This window comes from Orycteropus afer, unplaced genomic scaffold (assembly GCF_000298275.1).
Source record: "Orycteropus afer afer isolate SDZICR_OR568_19922 unplaced genomic scaffold, OryAfe1.0 scaffold00212, whole genome shotgun sequence".
In the NCBI taxonomy this organism is placed as follows: Eukaryota; Metazoa; Chordata; class Mammalia; order Tubulidentata; family Orycteropodidae; genus Orycteropus; species Orycteropus afer.
This window is the reverse complement of record NW_006921799.1, coordinates 4,691,852-4,709,684: the sequence shown is the minus strand read 5'-3', so window position 1 is coordinate 4,709,684 and position 17,833 is coordinate 4,691,852. Positions and strand designations below refer to the sequence as shown.

The 17,833-nt window shown below is 37.0% G+C and overlaps 1 protein-coding gene across 1 annotated transcript in view; it reads right to left on the bottom strand.

Annotated features, from left to right (window-relative positions):
- Positions 1–17,833, bottom strand: part of DIS3 (DIS3 homolog, exosome endoribonuclease and 3'-5' exoribonuclease) — a 54,268-nt gene that overhangs the window by 23,968 nt on the left and 12,467 nt on the right. The window contains exons 7-14 of the mRNA XM_007948306.2: positions 16,523–16,636; positions 16,250–16,387; positions 14,424–14,570; positions 13,390–13,506; positions 13,034–13,135; positions 10,700–10,764; positions 10,526–10,610; positions 8,822–8,949 (exon numbers count right to left, since the gene is read on the bottom strand). Of these exons, the coding sequence (XP_007946497.1) occupies positions 8,822–8,949; positions 10,526–10,610; positions 10,700–10,764; positions 13,034–13,135; positions 13,390–13,506; positions 14,424–14,570; positions 16,250–16,387; positions 16,523–16,636 (896 nt within the window). The remainder of the gene's footprint in view (positions 1–8,821; positions 8,950–10,525; positions 10,611–10,699; positions 10,765–13,033; positions 13,136–13,389; positions 13,507–14,423; positions 14,571–16,249; positions 16,388–16,522; positions 16,637–17,833) is intronic.

The following is a 17,833-nucleotide window of genomic DNA, read 5'->3' as shown; positions in this document are numbered from 1 at the left end:
TCTCTCTCTCTCTCTCTCTCTTTCTCTCTCTATAAATATATATATATATACTTTGCTGGTTTTTGTGTTTCTCTAGAGAACCCCATCCAACACAAAAAGTGACTGCATTTTATATTTACTAATAAAAATAATGTTGGTTTGGAGGAGGGGAGAGACAAAAGGGGTAGCTGCCATGGGGAGAGAAGTAACATCAGAAGATCCACAGTTCAAAACCATCCTCCAGGTAAATTTAACAGAAAGCTGATTGATACACTACTATCACTAATATGTTATGAACACTGATGGCTACTGTTCTGGTTACCTAGTGCTGCTCTGACAAGAATATACCACAAATGGGAGGGCCTTAACAAACAGGAGTTTATTCTCTTACAGTTTGAAGGCTTTAAGTTCAAGTTCAAAGTGCCAGGCTCCAGGGGCTGGGTGAAAGCCCCTCAACCTTGGAGTCCAGCTCCACCTCCTGCTCCTGGCCCACTGGAGCTACAGGCGTTTCTGCTGAGGCTGAGAAGCCCAAGGTTGACAAGTAAAAACGCACAGTCACGATGTTACCAAACCATACTGCAAGCCAATAACTTAAGTCCATTTTAAGTCCCAAGGTCAGCAGAGCATGGCAGGCTGCTGACAATGACATGGCTACACACAGGGTCCAAGCGTGCCATAAGCTAGAAACCATTCCCAAGGTTTCTCCTTACATAGGAAAACAGACCACATTCTAAAGGAAGCTACTCAGCTGCTTGTGGTAGATTCCACCATGCAGCTGACTGCCAGTCTCATCATGGGGAATAACTACCACCAGCTTCCCAGCCACTCAACCAGGCCCAGCCAAGTTGACACACAAACATAACCACCACAGCTACTGACATTTGAAATCAATGTGTCAGGTAAGGTATCTTATGTTTTATATGAATTATCCATTTAATGAGCTATCAAGCTCTCCTTTGAAAACCAAATTCTTATAAGGCAAGTTAAGTCTAATGTTTCTTCACACTTTGATACTTTTATCATGTCAGCTCCACATTATAAGAATTTTAGAGAGGTGAGGCAACAATGAGCAATCATGCAGAAAGGTAAAATAATGGAGGGAAAAAAAATGAGATGAGACAGGGAAATCAAATGACATTCTGAGTCCTTTTGTTCCTTGACCCCTCACCTCTGGTACAAAGGCTGCAGATGGATTACCAGTATGGGAATCTCAATATCCCTCTCTTGCCTTACAATACTTTAAATCTGGTCAGATTTAATGTGTATTAATACATGTTGGTCTAAAGAGCACTATATATTGTTCAACGTTTTGATCATTTTTTCTTCAGAGAACACTTAAAATATAATTTTCATACAAAGGTAGTACAGTGAAACCTGTAACAGCCAGAACTCAACAATGAGTGCCATATTTTTCCAGGGTCTCGCAATTTTTCTGCCTTTGACAGGGAGCAGGTCTTAAAATTTTTCTGTTACTCTCTATTCATGGAAAATATTTGAGTTTCCCTTCTCTGATAGGTTTCCACCTTATACAGGTTCCAGTTTTTCCAAGTTTTACTATACTCCTTTAAAAAGGCAAAAAACATATTTTTTCTATTGATTATCTTCCCCATTCTCTGTAAGACTGAGATTTAATAATGTATTTTATAAGTTGATGACCTGCTACATAGAAAATTAAAAATACAGACTGCTTTTGAAGTTAAAAAACCTCTTCCTCACCCTAATGAGAAGCTATGTTACAAATGCAAATTACATAACTTAAACAACCAAAAAAAAAAAATATATATATAGCTCAAAACGTGTTTTATTGAGAATTGACCTAAAGATCGGCCCTGCTAGCCAGGGACTACACAGAGGATTGCACTGGTGGCTGGTGAATAAAAGGGGAAGCCACGAAGAGGGAGACGGCCTGAGCCACGGACTTTTGGCTGTCCGGAGGGTACAGCAATTTTTGAATGTTTACAAGTGGTTCAAACATTCTGGACATTTAAAGTGACAGGATTCTCTCAGATTCCAGGGACCTAAGAATAGGCTTCACTTGCCGGAACTGCAAGGACATTCCGAACACAAACACCGGAAAGGTGTTATATTCTCCTTGTTACTCTCATACCCCACACCCTCTTGGTGAATGGAGATGTGGTCATCTCTCACTTCCACCCACCTTCTGGGCCAGCAGGAATAAACACCCCAGTCTGAGTGCTTGGACGCAGCCTGGGTGGCCTACCCTGCTGTGCCTAGGCTTTTTTCTTCCCTTTTTTTTTTCCCCCCCCGTTTGTGTGTTTTTGTCTGTTTTAAAATTATTATTATTTTTTCTTTTTGTCCTTTTTATTATCATTCTTTATTCTTCCCTTCCCAGGTTCTCGTTCTCAGCTTTTTCTCTCTTCCCTGTTCTTGGTTCCCATTTTTCTTCTTTCTTGTGGTTCTTACTATTCCTTATTTTTCTTTTTGCATTTTTCCCATTTTTTTCTTTATTATTCTTCAACTCTACCTCCCTTCTCTTATTACCCCCCTCCCCCAGATATTGCAGGTTTGTTTTTATTCTTTTTTGGGTGACTCTTCCTGTGTGCTTATGCAGTGTGTTTTTTGTCCCCTTGCTTTTACTTTTTTGATTGTTATTCGACTGTTGTTTTTGTCTGAGTGGGAGACTGCAACCTTGCCCACACAACGCAACCATACCCTCACCTCCTGCAACTCCATTTACTGAGTGAGAGCCACCACTTCCTTCTCCACCAACTGCCCATCATAAACGACCATCAAGAAAAGCCTGACTCACCCTTAAGCTGCTCTTCACAAACAGTTAACAGAGATCTAAAGACAACAATGTCAAGTCTTGGAGATAACAGACCATCACAGCCCACACAAAGAAGCAACATAAAGTGGTAGAAACAAGGGAGCAGGATACAGACACAGAACACATCCCTGAGGAAGAAGCAACACTGGAACTCCATGATAAGGAATTCAAAAGAATTATACTTCGGTATCTTCAAAGGATTGAGACACAGATCAAGGAAAAAACTGACAAAATTAAGGAAAACACAGACAAATCCCTAGAACAATTTCAGAAGAAAATACAAGAACAAAGTGACAAAATAAATGAAAAATTAGATATGTTACAAAATCTACAGACAGACATCCAGAAGATTAATACTAAATTTTCAGAAATAGATAACACACTGAAAGGGCAAAGGAACTGAACTGAATCAATGGAAGACAGAATCCAGAGACTGAAGACAAACACATGAATACTTGTTTGGAAAGGGATCAATCAAAAAAAAGATCAAAACAAAAGAAAGCCTAAAGTTCATGTGGGATACCATCAAAAGGAATGACCTACTTGTAATTGGAATTCCAGAACAGGAAGAGAAAAAGAAAACCACTGAGGAAATTGTCCAAGATTTGTTGGAAGAGAACTTCCCTGATATGATGAAAGATGAGTATATATCCATTCACGAAGTCCAACAAACCCCAAACAGGATAGACCCCAAAGAAAATCACCAAGACATATCATCATCAGACTCATCAAAATCAAAGACAAAGAAAGAACCCAGAAAGCAGCACGGGAAAAACTAAAAGTTAACTACAAAGACAACCAATGAGAATAAGCTCTTATTTCTCAGCACAAACCATGCAAGCAAGAAGGCAATAGATGGTATACATAAAACCCTGAAAGAGAAAAATTTCCAACCAAGAATTATATATCCAGCAAAATTGTCCCTCAAATATAATAGTGAAATTGGAGATTTCCAGATAAGCAGAAATTAAGGAAATTTGTTAAAACCAGACCAATCTTACAAGACATACTAATGGGAGACCTTTGAACAGAGAACCAGTAATAGCAAACAATAACCAACCATTAACACACAAGATGACATATCCCAGAAGCTAACTTTATATGGAAAGGAAAGAGACCTCGGTAAACAGGGAACCAGAGACATCAATTGGCAAATGAGGACAACTACAAATGAAAAAGAGGGAAAAAGTAGTGTAGTTACAGAACTTCTAAATGGTGAGGAAGTCAAGAGAGTTCCAAGATAGAATGGATTGCTCAAAACTCTGGGAGAAAATCATAAATCACAGGATAACCTCAGAGAAAAATAAACCTTCACATCACAATGAAAAAGAGGACAACCCCAAATAATTAGCAAATTCTAAAACAACAGCAACACAGTAAATGATAACAGGATTCAGAAACATAATGAACTCAGCACAAAAAATTATATGGAACAGAGATTTATATGGAACAGAGAAACCAGGAACATCATGAAAAAACACGTAACAAATGACAGCAACCAATTCATACTTGTCGGTAATTACACTGAATGTCAATGGATTAAATGCACCATTCAAGAGACGGAGAGTTGCAGACTGGATAAGAAAGTACAACCCATCAATATGCTGTCTACAAGAGACACACCTTAGACACAAAGGCAAAAACAGACTAAAAAAATCTGGAAGAAATGGGCAGATTTCTAGAAACACACCACTTACCTAAATTAACACAGACTGATGTGGAAAAGTTGAACAGATCCATAACAAAAGAAGAAATTGAACAGGTAATAAAAAAAATACTAATAAATAGAAGTTCTGGCCCAGATGGTTTCACTGGAGAATTCTAGCAAACATTCAGAGAAGAATTGACACCAATCCTACTCAAACTATTCCAAAACATAGGAAAGGATGGAATCCTCCAAAATTCATTTTATGAAGCAAGCATAACCTTGATATAAAACCAGGCAAAGACATCACTCAAAAGGAAAACTACAGAACAATATCCCTCATGAATACAGATGCAAAAATCTTCAACAAAATCTTAGCCAATATACTCCAGAAACATATCAGAAAAATAATTCATTATAACCAAGTGGGTTTCATATCAGGTATGCAAGTATGGTTCAACATTAGAAAAATAATCAACATCATCCATCACATGACATCTACCACAAACAAAGGAGAAGAACCACATGATCATATCAATAGATGCAGAAAAGGCATTTGATAAAATCTAACACCCATTCCTGATCAAAACTCTCAGCAAAATAGGAACAGAAGGGACATTCCTCAAACATAATAAAGGGCATTTATGCAAAACCAACAGCCAACATTATTCTCAATGGAGAGAGACTGAAACCCACCTTGCCAACAGGAACCAGACAAAGACGCCCACTATTGACACTTCTATTCAACATTGTATTGGAAGTCCTAGCCAGGGCAATAAGGCAAGAAAGGGAAATCAAGGGCATCCAAATTGGTAATGAAGAAGTCAAACTATCCCTGTTTGCAGATGATAGGATCCTATACCTAGAAAACCCAAGAGACTCAGTAAAAAATTCTACTGGAACTAAATGAGAGATTTAGCATAGTGGCAGGATACAAGATCAACATCCAAAAATCAGTTGGATTCCTCTACACAAGCAAAAAGATTGCTGGAAAAAAAAAAAAAAGGAAATCTATACCACTTACATTAGCTACCCCAAAAATAAAATCCTTGGGAATAAATCTTACCAGGGACACAAAAGACTTGTACAAAGAAAACTGCAAAAGACTACTTCAAGAAACCATAAGAGAGCTACATAAATGGAAGAATGTATCATCCTTGTTGAAGGGAGATTGAATTGTGATAATGTCAATTCTACCCAAAGCAATCTATACATTCAATTCAATACCAATCAAAATCCCATGAACATTCTTTATCGATATGGAAAAACCAATCACTAACTTTATATGGAAAGGAAAGAGACCTCGGTTAAGCAAAGCAATATTGAAGAAGAACAAAGTAAGATGTCTCACACTCCTGGACCTGAAAACGTACTATGCAGCTAAGCAGCCATAGTAGTCAAAAGTGCCTGGTACTGGTACAACAACAGACACCAATGGAATAGAATTGAGAACCCAGAAATAGACCCATCAACCTATGGTCAGCTGATACTTGACAAAGGCCCAAAATCCATTAAATGGAGAAGAGACTGTCTGTTTAACAAATGGTGCTGGCAAAACTGGAGATCCATTTGCAGAAAAATGAAACAAGATCTGTACCTTACACCATACACAAAAACTAAGTCCAGATGGATCAAAGACTTAAATGTGAAACCTAAAACTATACAGTTCCTCAAAGAGAAACCAGGGGCAAATTTAGAGGACCTAATATATTGCATAAATAGACTATCAAGCATAACCCAAAATGCACAAACAGCAGAAGAGAAACCAGATGAATGGGACCTTCTCAAAATTAAATTTTTATGGGCTTCCAAAGAATTCTCCAAAAGAGTCAAAAGAGAACCTAGAGATTGGGAAAAAATATTTGGCAAAGACATATCTGACAAGGGACTTATCTCTAGAATCTACAGAAAACTCCAACATCTCAACAACAAAAAGACAAATAATCCAATTAAAAACTGGGCAGAAGACATGAATAGACACTTTACCAAGGAAGATATTCAGGCAGCCAACAAACATATGAAGAAATGCTCACGATCATTAGCTATTAGAGAGATGCAAATCAAAACAACAATGAGATGTCATCCTGCCCCAGCACCAGTAGCAAAGTTCAACAAGACAGAAAATAACAAATGCTGGCGAGGATGAGGAGAGATTGGGACTCTCATACACTGCTGGTGGGACTGTCAAATGATACAACCACTGTGGAAAGCAGTATGGCGATTCCTTAAAAGTTGGAATTTGAATTATCATTTGACCCAGCCATTCCATTACTAGGTATATATCCTAAAGAAGTGAGAGCCAGGATAAGAACAGATAAATGCACACCTATGTTCACTGAGCACTACTGACAATAGCCAAAAGATGTAAACAACATAGGTGCCCATCAACAGAAGAATGGATAACCAAACTATGGTACATACACACAATGGAATACTATGCAACCCTAAAGAATAATGTAGAATCTGCAAAACACCACATAACGTGGATGAACTTAGAGGACATTATGCTAGTGAAATAAGCCAATCACAGAAGGACAAATATTGCATTAGTCCATAATTGTAAAAGGTCAAAGAAAGGTTCATATATGGAAGGAAATTTTCTTTGTTGGTTACCAGGGGTGGGAAGGGAGGGAGGGAACACTTAGATAGATAGAGATAAGTATTGATTTGGGTGAAGAGAAGGGCAAAGTACTAAATGTAAGTGATTAACATGGTGGTATTGAGGAAGAGGAAGACAGAGAGAGATGCATGGGAGGTATAGACAACAAAGATGAACCCTTTTGCACATACTATGTTGTCAGTGAAGGCAAATACTGATACATGAGTGGATAGAGGGGTGGACAGGTTGAACGATTAGGTATGTCTATGTAGGGGGAGTGTGTCCATGACCATGTATAGGGTTAGAAGACAATGTTTCTACAAGTGTTTCTGTATGTTCTGTAAGAATGTCCAGGTACATAATAGAGCTGACAAGGAACATGGTTGTAGTCACTTCTTGGCCACAGCCAGCTACCTACAGGGAGTAAGTAGTTGGACCTGCGGGCTCAGGACCATATTCACAGGGGACATCAATCTCAATTGGCATAAGATAGTATACAAAAGCATTGTTCCACATCCTACTTTGGCAAGTAGCGACTGGGATCTTAAAAGCTTACAAGCGGCCATCTAGATTCAATGATAGGTCTCTCCTCATCCACAGTGAAGAAGAACAGAGAAAATCAAGAATGCATGGAAACAAATAGTCCAAGCAACTAATACACCATGCACTCCTCAGCCTATACGACTATAAGACCAGAAGAACTAGATGGTCCTTGGCTACCACTGTCAACCACTCAGAGGGGGATCTTTGTAGGAGATCCTGGATAGATTGGGAAGATAATGTGGAACAAAACTCAAAATCATAAAAAGACCAGGTTTGCTGGTCAGATAGAGCCTGATAGAACCACTGAGACTGTGGCCCCTAGCTGCCCTTCAGGTCTGGAACTGAACTCACTCCTGTGGCTTTCAGCCAAACACAAGACAGGCATAGGAGCTGAACATTTACATTAGGTAGACACACTCCTTGGAGAGATCAATCATGGGAGAATAGAAGGACTGCATATGCACAGGGAGAAAGCTCAGGGGGTAGGAGTGCATGGGAGGGAAGGACACAGGTAAGAGATAACTATGGGGAGGAAGTGGGAGAGGAGCTATTGCACTGTGGGAAATTACAGTCAATGTCATGAGACTAAGTATATGCAAGCTGCTATATAGAAAGTGAATTTGCTCTGTACACTGTCACCCAAATCACAATAAAAATTTAAAAAAAGAAAAAGAATTAAATTTGTTTTAGTTACTTTACTTCAGTAAGTTTGAAGGAAACTTTATACCTTTTATAGTTAGACAGGCAAATGCCATAATATAATGGCTAAAAGAGCCAAAGCTGCTAACAGCTATCAGTTATTTGGCAAGACTGCTCTATGTAACTCAATTGTTTAAAAAATGAAGAGACTGGATTAAACTCTAAAATCTTTTCCAATCTAAAATGCAACAAAGATGTCATCTACATTTATTTAAACATTTTAAAACCAGTGTACAATCTGGAAACCCATTTCTAATTAAAATAAATAATCCATAGAAAAGTCTTAAGACTTCTTGGCTTCCTTGCACTTCTTCAAGATATTTAACTCAAACACATTTGTTTTTAGCATGACAAATTATGAAGACAGAACTCTTGAATAAGCATTAGTTCAGAATCAAGTTGCTAATATTTAAATAGTGGCTAGAACATAATGGATGCCTCTACTTAAGAATATCTATTCAAGTTTATTATATAATTCATCATTGTCCATGATAAAACACTTTAAAAATTATCTTAATGCAGAGATAAATGAATTAAGTCACATCTTAAAGGATATTTTTCAACGTACCCATTTTCGATTCTTTGTTTTTTCAGAATTTTAGCTAGTTTATTTAGCCCACGGAGACTAATGGTAATACCATCATTCATGGTTTTTGAATCAATTCTCATCTGAGCTTCAGCATATGTAAGAGAAGCCTGAAAGAGAAACCATATAATAACAGTTAAAAATGATGAAACTGACTTCCTGTGCTCCTATACTTCTACTACACAAAGTCTGTAATTTCAAAAAACCCTAAAATCAGTAAAACACTTCAGAGCTATATAATTTATACTCCACACCTATCATGTTTGGTCCATTAACTCTTATCTGAAGCACTATACTATACAAGCAAACTTACATTAAAAGAAAGCAAAGTGGTCATTTTGTTGGTGAATATGTTGTTTAAGCTTTAATTACTTTCATTTTACAATTAACATACAAATAATTAGGTAATGCTAAAATATGAAAGCAATTTAGATGTATGATAGCAAGAGTAAAGTGAAATCCTCTGTATCATATTTAGCAGGTAATCTATTAAACACCTAAAATTAAGTACTCAAAAATGAGGTGATACATTATAGTAGAAAATTTTAAAGCAATCGCCAATGAAAAACAACCTAAATCTACAAATACCTGCTTCTGTTCCTATTTATAGCTCATGTAAAACCATTTTTAACATTTATTTTAAAGTAGCTTCAACAGTAAAACCAATCAAGAATAGCCAAAGAAAGATGATGTCCAGGTCAGATAAGATTCCTAAGAAAGCCAATTACCAAGGGCTTCTCTTCTAAAAATGTTATATTATGCTCACTAAAGTGTTTTTATACTCTTTTGCTACAATGACCAAGTCTGGAATAATTTTAAATATATTCTTATTTAAAAACAAAAATCTAGGAAGGCTTTATTAACGCATTCACACATCTGTCAGTCTAACATTGCTTTCTTTCCAACTGCCAGTTGAGGAAACAAAAACAGTAATATAAAGGAAAACCCAAAATATGTATGTTTAGAATAAGGATCATCTGAAGAAAGGGGGTTTGGCAAACTTGGTTATTTGTTGTTGTTATGTGCCACTGAGTCAGACCCGACTCATAGTGACCCCGCTTTGGGTTTCCGAGGCAGTATCACCATGAAGTAGAATGCCCTATCTTCCTTTCGAGGAGTGGCTGGTGGGTTTGAACCGCCAGCCTTCTGGTTAGCAGTCAAGTGCCTTAGGTACTCTGCTACCAGAGCTCCCTGGCCAACTTTAGAAGATGATTTAGAGCAAAATGAAGAACAGAGAGAATCCAGGAAGAAGTCTAAAAAGGAAGAGGAAAAACCAACTGGCTCCATTCCATCTGATTTTAGGCTAATTTTACTGGGATTGAACTATGATTTATAACAATGTTTCTATCAGAAAATGTGAAGTCAAAGAAAATGGTATATACCTTAACTTTTAAAACATTAACCATATGTAAACTGTCACAATTTCCATGGGGATTTCTGAGTTATGGTCTAAAGTCATCTATTTGGTTTTCTGAAGTACTTAAGTTTTCCAACTTCCTGAACTGCCACTGAAAGTAACTTTTGAATAATACCAAGAACTAATCAGGTAACTGAAAAAAGTATATTTGACAGCAACATTGGGGAAAAAATTACTTAACTTAGTAAGCTTAACTTTTCCAAAGCAATCCAGAACACTGTTGGAAGTATCAAAGATTTTAACCAATGAAGATCAATCATGAAACCAACCTTTGAATTAATGGCACTTTTGGTAAATCTTGTTTTTAAGATTTCAGCATTGTGATTCATTTCCCAAATACATGAAAATGCCAGCCTATGGAGAAAAAATACACAGTATGTATTAACAGGAATCAGTTAAACGAAGTAAAGACAATGTTCTTATGAAAACACATGCATACATACCTGTCCACATTACATCTTAAGGAACACAAGTTAGAGCTAAGCAACTCGGGAACCATGTCAATCCTCTGTAACAGATAGAGCCGCAGATGGCTTAGTTATATGCATACTTTTATTAGAAGATATATTCTCAAATAGTATTATTTTAAGATGGAAAAAAGAGAAGAATACTTTGAGCTTTGTGAAGAGGAGTACTGAGCAAATGTGAAATAGTCTGTTTCTAGAAAAATACATAAAATGTTATGGAAGGGAAGAAAACTGGACTTCCTATCAAAGGATCTTTATTTTAGTCCTATCTATACACTAACCACCTTGCTGTCCTTTGAAAGCTGAAAATCTTTGGCCTTGTAATAATTTGTACTAGTGCAGTGTAGTAAATTACTTAGCATGGCTTTTCTACCCATAAGTCATTGTAAACTCAGTGGTGGAATGAGCAACTGAGGAGTTTCTGATTGTAAATGTTATCCACGTGGAGTATTTCTGTTGGGCGTGGCACAATACAATGTTCTGGAGGTTCCCACTCTCTCTCAGGTGCTTAGAGTTCTGATGCTGTGATTGGCTAGTTTGACCACCCTGCTGGGCTCAAAAGGAGGTCTCCTAGAGGCAGAACTCTCTCTGACTGCTGGTTGAGGAAGATGTGCTGCTGAAAGAGACACGGGCTCCTGAGACACGCATTGCTGGGAAAGAGACGCAAGAGACACACGTTGCTGAGTGAGACACCGAGGGACCAGCAATGCTGGGAAAGAGACTGTGAGAGACTGTTGGCTGAGGGACGGTGGGCTGGGAGAGAGACTGAGCATCCTGTGGTGCTTCCCTAATAAACCCCATAATCTGTGAGCTCTGTGTGGCCACTGCAGCGAATTATCGAACCCAGGAGAGAGGTGGTGGGTGCTTCGGGAGGAACAGTTGGACAAAGGACTGGAGGGAGGCAGCATATCTGGCCTCTCAGGAATAGGCCTTGGGCTATTGATGGTAATTCTGTCTTCCTCTTGTGGGATTAGAGGAGGTCAGAACATGTGGCCTCCATGCCATTTTGCAACTAGGGTAACTGCCCCAAGCCCTACAATTGGATCTTTTTGCCAATGCTAACTACATGGTGTTCAAAAAATACTAAAAAAGAGAGACACTAAAATTTTATGGAAGAACTCTGAAAATCAATCTATAATAGACTAAGGTTAACTTTCCTCTCTCACAATTTTTCTCTGTTTTAAGTTTATGGGGATTATAATTAAAGATAAACTATAACAGAATAAATTCATGATTTAAACTGTATAAAACAGAAAACATACTTTAGGTAGTTAACCATAATGTATAACATGATATACAGTAATTTTTATCAACTACACCTACCTGTTATTTGGTCTACTCTGTAACAAAAAACATTGTGATATTTTCACTGATTTAAGGCTATAATATTCTAGCTATCCTAAACCATGACTGTTCAAATTTCAGAAATGCCTATGATTATTATAAACTAGCTATGCGAAATTAGCATAATAGTTACCCACCAATTTTCACTAAATTCTGAGGCTGTTCTTTCCTCAGAAACATCTCATCTTTTTATTATTAAAGCATATGCATATATAGGTTTAGGGACATGGTTTCATGGCATAACAACATGTTGAGTGTTTCTGTTCTACCTCCTATTTTGTTGATTAATGCCTAGGGTCTTAAAAGCTTGCAAGCAGCCATTCAAGACACAACTGACCTGTATTTCCTTGAAGCAATAGATGAAGAAAAAGAGTCAGGAATAGAAGAAAAAGAATGTGTGGTTAACTGCCTCCATGAATAAGTCTTCTTTGCTAGGAAACCAGAACTGAGTGGTGCCCAACTATCATTAGTGAAAACTGTCAAAGATTCTACAGAGAAATATTGATAAAAGGGGAAAATGCAGAACAGAATTCTAAGTTCTCATGCATTTCAGACTTTCTGGTGCCGTGGAGGCTGAATGAACCTCTGAAAACAGTGCCTTGCAATAATCTTAGGGCAAAAATATCCCCTGAAATCTTAAAATCAAACAATAGTTTAGCTTAACTAGAAATAATGTCTGCCTTGAGCATCATGCTCTTTAGAGATCTATCTATATGGGATCAAACTGACAACAGCAACTGCAAAGATGATATAGAAACCTTAGGATTAATGGGGGGAACCATTTAGAAAAAGAAGGTGAGAATAGTTGTATAATTCAAAAAATGTAATCAATGTCACTGAATTACACATGCAGAAATATGACTCTGTGTTAAGTTTTGCTGTGTATATTCTTAACAAAAAAAGTAAAGTATATGACTTTAAAAAGTATGGATCAACATTCCACTTTACATTCAACACGTTATTTACCTTTTCACAAAGATATACAGTTGTTCCTCTTCTAGCTGATTCTTGATCTAAAGCATTTCCTGGCCTAATAAAATGGCTAACATCAGCAATATGAACACCAACCTTAAAAAGATAGAAATAGAAAGGTACCAATATGCATAACTGGGTAAATATATTAATGGAATTTTAGTAAGAAAGTTGGCTACTCAGTCACATCTACCATTTCAATCTCTGGCACATGGCTATCAGTTCCTGAAGCTAGAAGCAACTATACTTGGTAAGAGTAATCACAAATACAAATCCTGTATTGATTCAGAAGAAAAGGGACTCAGAAATAGAACTGTATTCAGATAGCAAAGTCTTTACAATATGAATACCTCCAAGTTTCCATTTTCAAGTTCTCTACAATGTAGAGCATCATCTATATCAGTACATCCTGGTGGGTCCACACTACAAACACACAGATGCCTCAAGTCTTCTCGGTTTTTCATGTCCTGGAAGATGACATAAAGAAATCAACAATTTACTTTGATGGTGCTGTTGCAACGGAGTTCTCATAAAATCAACAATATCTATATAAAAATCTACCTTTATTTCCCTAATGATAATCACGTTATGATTTATAACTTGTGGTAGGTTTCTCTTATTTGAAAAATGTGACATATCTAGCATCTCATCCTTAGAAAAATGTATCTTTTAGTAAGGAAGCAAACGGCTTCCATACACTCAAGAGTGCTATACCTAACTAAATGCAGAGAAGAAAAACACTGTGGTTTCTGTCTATTTAAAAGCACATACAGGCATACCCTGGATACTGTGGGTACAGTTCCAGACTACTGCTTTAAAGCGAGTATCACAATAAAGTGAGTCACACAAATTTTTTGGTTTCCCACTGTAGGTAAGCTATGCACCATATTTGTAAGTGTTAACTATGCTGTAGTCTATTAAATGTACGACAGCATTACGAAAAAGTTTGAAATACTATGAGAATTACCAAAATGTAACACAGAGACATGAAGTGAGCACATGCTGTTGGAAAAATGACACCAAAAGACTTGAACAATGCAAGGCTGCCACAAATCTTCAACTTGTAAAAAAAGCATTATCTGCAAAGTGCAATAAAGTAAAGCACAATAAAATGAAGTATGCCTATATAAAACTTGGGAGCTCTGGTGGCATAGTCCCTAAGACATTTGACTGCTAAACAGAAGGCTGGCAGTTCACACCCACCAGCCACTCCTCGGAAGGAAGGTTAGGCAATCTACTTCCGTAGTGATACTGCCTCGGAAACCCAAGGAGGGGTCGCTATGAGTCGGATCTGACTTGACGGCAGTGGGGGGTGGATTTGGAACTTAAACAAAACTAGCTCATATATAACTTATAAAGTCATTAAGGATTATTTTCAACTTACATTTTCAGTAATGCTCCAGGGCATCTTTGGCAGAAAGCTAAGAACAGCTTGAGAAAATGGCTGATGAGGAACATCATGCTCAAGCAGCAAAACTTCTGTTTCAGTCTCTTTATCTCCAGCATCACCTAAATTTTTTACAAAGTGTCCCTAAAACCAAAAGATATCCTTAGAAAAGCATAATTTACAGGATCTAAATTCTGGCCATTTATTTTTATCATCAAATTAAATTCTTGAGCATTTATATACCACTTCAATTTATCTAAATGGTCCCATAACTTCTTGGTAACTTAAGGCTGAAAAGGACAATATCTCTCAAGTGATTTATGATGGAGATTTTGTGAGGATTCAGTCTTTTAAACACAAATCCATTGTGGTCAAGTCAATTCTGTGTCATTACCGTATTTTTTCACAAATAGTGCTCACATGCAAATAACATGCATGCATATAACATGTAGAAATGATGAAACTATATAAAAGTTCTAGCATAGGGTGCCCATGCATCTACCATGTCTCATGACATTTCCAGAAGTGAATTCTCCTCATTCATCCTCTCAAAAGTCTGAAAATATTACTTTTGATTACATTTGTATAACAAAGACATAAGCCATGATTATGGATCAAGTCATGGCTCAAGTTTAGACTACCTCAGTAATCAGAAAATAAACAATTGAAGCTGCCTGCTTGCTCTGGCAGTACGCCACCAGGCCTGAAAGTGGTGAAGTTCCCTGCAACCAATCTGTGTCCAAGTAAATGATGCCAAAGATGGAGGGTCAGGTTGCCAAAGCCAAGTGTGCGTTGACTCTGCGGCAGGTTTGGGCCATTGTCTGCATACACCCAGATCCCACAATACCAGCCTCACATGCACCTGGAGCAGGAGGACAGTGTAGGTGCAGGCGCATACTGCTCTGGCCCCACAAGGCCCCCAGGCAAACCCATCTCATTTGAGTGAGGGATCTGTGACCCTTTGCACCCACAGCTCTCAAGTCTGCCCAGCTGTGTCCATGTGGGTGGTAGATTCAAAGGGTCCAAGCGTGGTGGCTGGCTGGCCAGACAATGGGGCAAAATGCACATTGCTGTGGTGCTTTGTGCACCTGCCTGAATAGCCTCTCTGGCCCAGTGGGTGCAGCCTCCTAGGCTGGGGCCAGCCACCCTGGCAAGGCCCATTTCCAGGGTAGAAAAAGCGATTTCCTGTATTGGAGAACATGGTTGCAAAGTAGGAAAGAATTCTGCCAGAAGAGGGGTTGCTTTAGAAACTCAAGGGCAGGCTAGTGAGGGCCTGCTGGGAACCAAACCTCTGCATCAACAGGCACCAAGATGAAGATTTAACATTAAATCCATTGGACAGAAAAAAAATTTTAAATTGAAGTCAGTAACACGTAAATAATATTGGTATAGTACATTTACAAAAATAACATGTGGGGGTTGTGCAACATGCAAAAACGTATGGCATGTGGGTTATTTGCAAACATATACAGCAATAACAAGACATCTGCTTATTTACTATTAACTTTAAAATGTGCTTAAAACACAGTAGCTTCAAAATGTATTTATTAGCGTTTGTTTAGATACCAGACATCTTTTTTTTCCAGTTATGACCAATAAAATTTGTTTGGAAATTTGAGTAAAAATAACTATATGATTTACATTAGAGTTTCATAAAATTGATTTTCAAATTTAATATACTACGTATCAGGCAGTGTTGTGAAAAATCCCTAAATTTCACTACAAATTCTAAACAAAAGTAGATTCTATTTTCATTAGAAAAGCAATTTTATTTCCAAATAAAATATCCTAACGTGAAATTAGGTTTAAAACGAAATCCTTACGTTTGGGTATCTGGAATTTCTGGGCCAACCATCAATAGCAACAATAATTCTCCGTCCTTCTAATGTGGAAGCCTGTCTAGTTTCTATTCGAATTCGAGGGATTCTCTTATCAGCAGGTGTAAAGAGATGTCGTCTTGACTAGAAAAATAAAGAAATTTATCAACAGGGGAAAAAAAAATCTGGTGGATGAGGACAAGGGAAGGGCTACGTTCTAATGTTCTATTAAATGTTTACTTATTTATTTTTATTCATAGCAACATGTTCTTTACTCACCTCCTTAATATCAGACTTGGAAAGCATGCCACAATATGGTCTCCAGCTCCTTTTTATTATTCCTACAACTCTACCTGTAGGCCTTAACATTTTTTCACTTAGACCAGTCTTAAGCTGAAATTTAAAAATAAAAATGAGAATCTTCAGTTATTGTTGCTCTAATCATAATGAAGCAATCTTTCTCTAATATTAGAATTATATAGACACTAATACATTTAGGCATTAAATTATGACATAAAACTAAAGAATCTTGATGCTTCAAAATTCTAGAAAAGAACATATCAAACTACTATTCTAAAAAGCTTCATAATAATAAAGCAATATAAAACAATTTAAAGAAAAGAAAGAAAAAACAAATATAACCTCATAAAGAGTCAGAATTCAACTCTTTTTAATAAGGATTTAATGACTAAAACACATACATAGCTGCAGAGTTAACAGACTAAGGTTTTTGTACTATTTTATACTAATTAGATATGTGGTCATAGATGATTAGTTCCCAGCTAGCTTTTATCAAATTATTAAAAAAGAGATGGATCTTTAAAAGTTTCTCTGTATCAAAAATAAAAGCCCAAATAAAGAGTGCTTAATACTAGGAATAATCATGATCTTGTAATATTTTGTCTCAGCACTCTGCCATGGTCTGGATTCTCCAAGGATAATGTTATCAAAAAACACCAGAGGAATGAATATCATCTATGGAAAGGAATTACCAATTTCAATTATTTACGTTACTCTTGTAATTCTAAACTTGGGAAATAATGAACAATGTCGTATTAGGTAACCTTTTTAACTGGGAGAACTAAATGAAAGCATTCTGTTCATAATACATATTATAATAGAGGAGGAATTATTAAATACACAATTATAATGTCCCAGCTAACCAGAAGGCTGGCAGTTCAAACCTATCAGCCACTCCTCCAAAGGGAGACTGGGCAATCTACTTCCGTAGAGATATTGCCTTGGAAACTCAAGGAGGGGTCGCTATGAGTCGGATCTGACTCGACGAGAGTGAGTTTGCTATATATATATATATTTTTAAGAAGTACATCAATTATATAAAGAGATTTTTTTAACGTTACATAAAAGCATTTCAGAAATTTTAAATTTGTAATTACTTAGATCTCACTAAATTAAATCTGATCATGTACATACTTTCGTGTAGATTTACAGTTTCATAATGAAGTTAATAGTCTTTTTGTATCCAAATCCGTTTACTTAAAAAAAACTAGACATTAATTTAAAGGGAATTACTTAAATGCTTAAAAGAAACCCTAAACTCACTGCCGTCAAGTCGATTCGACTCACAGC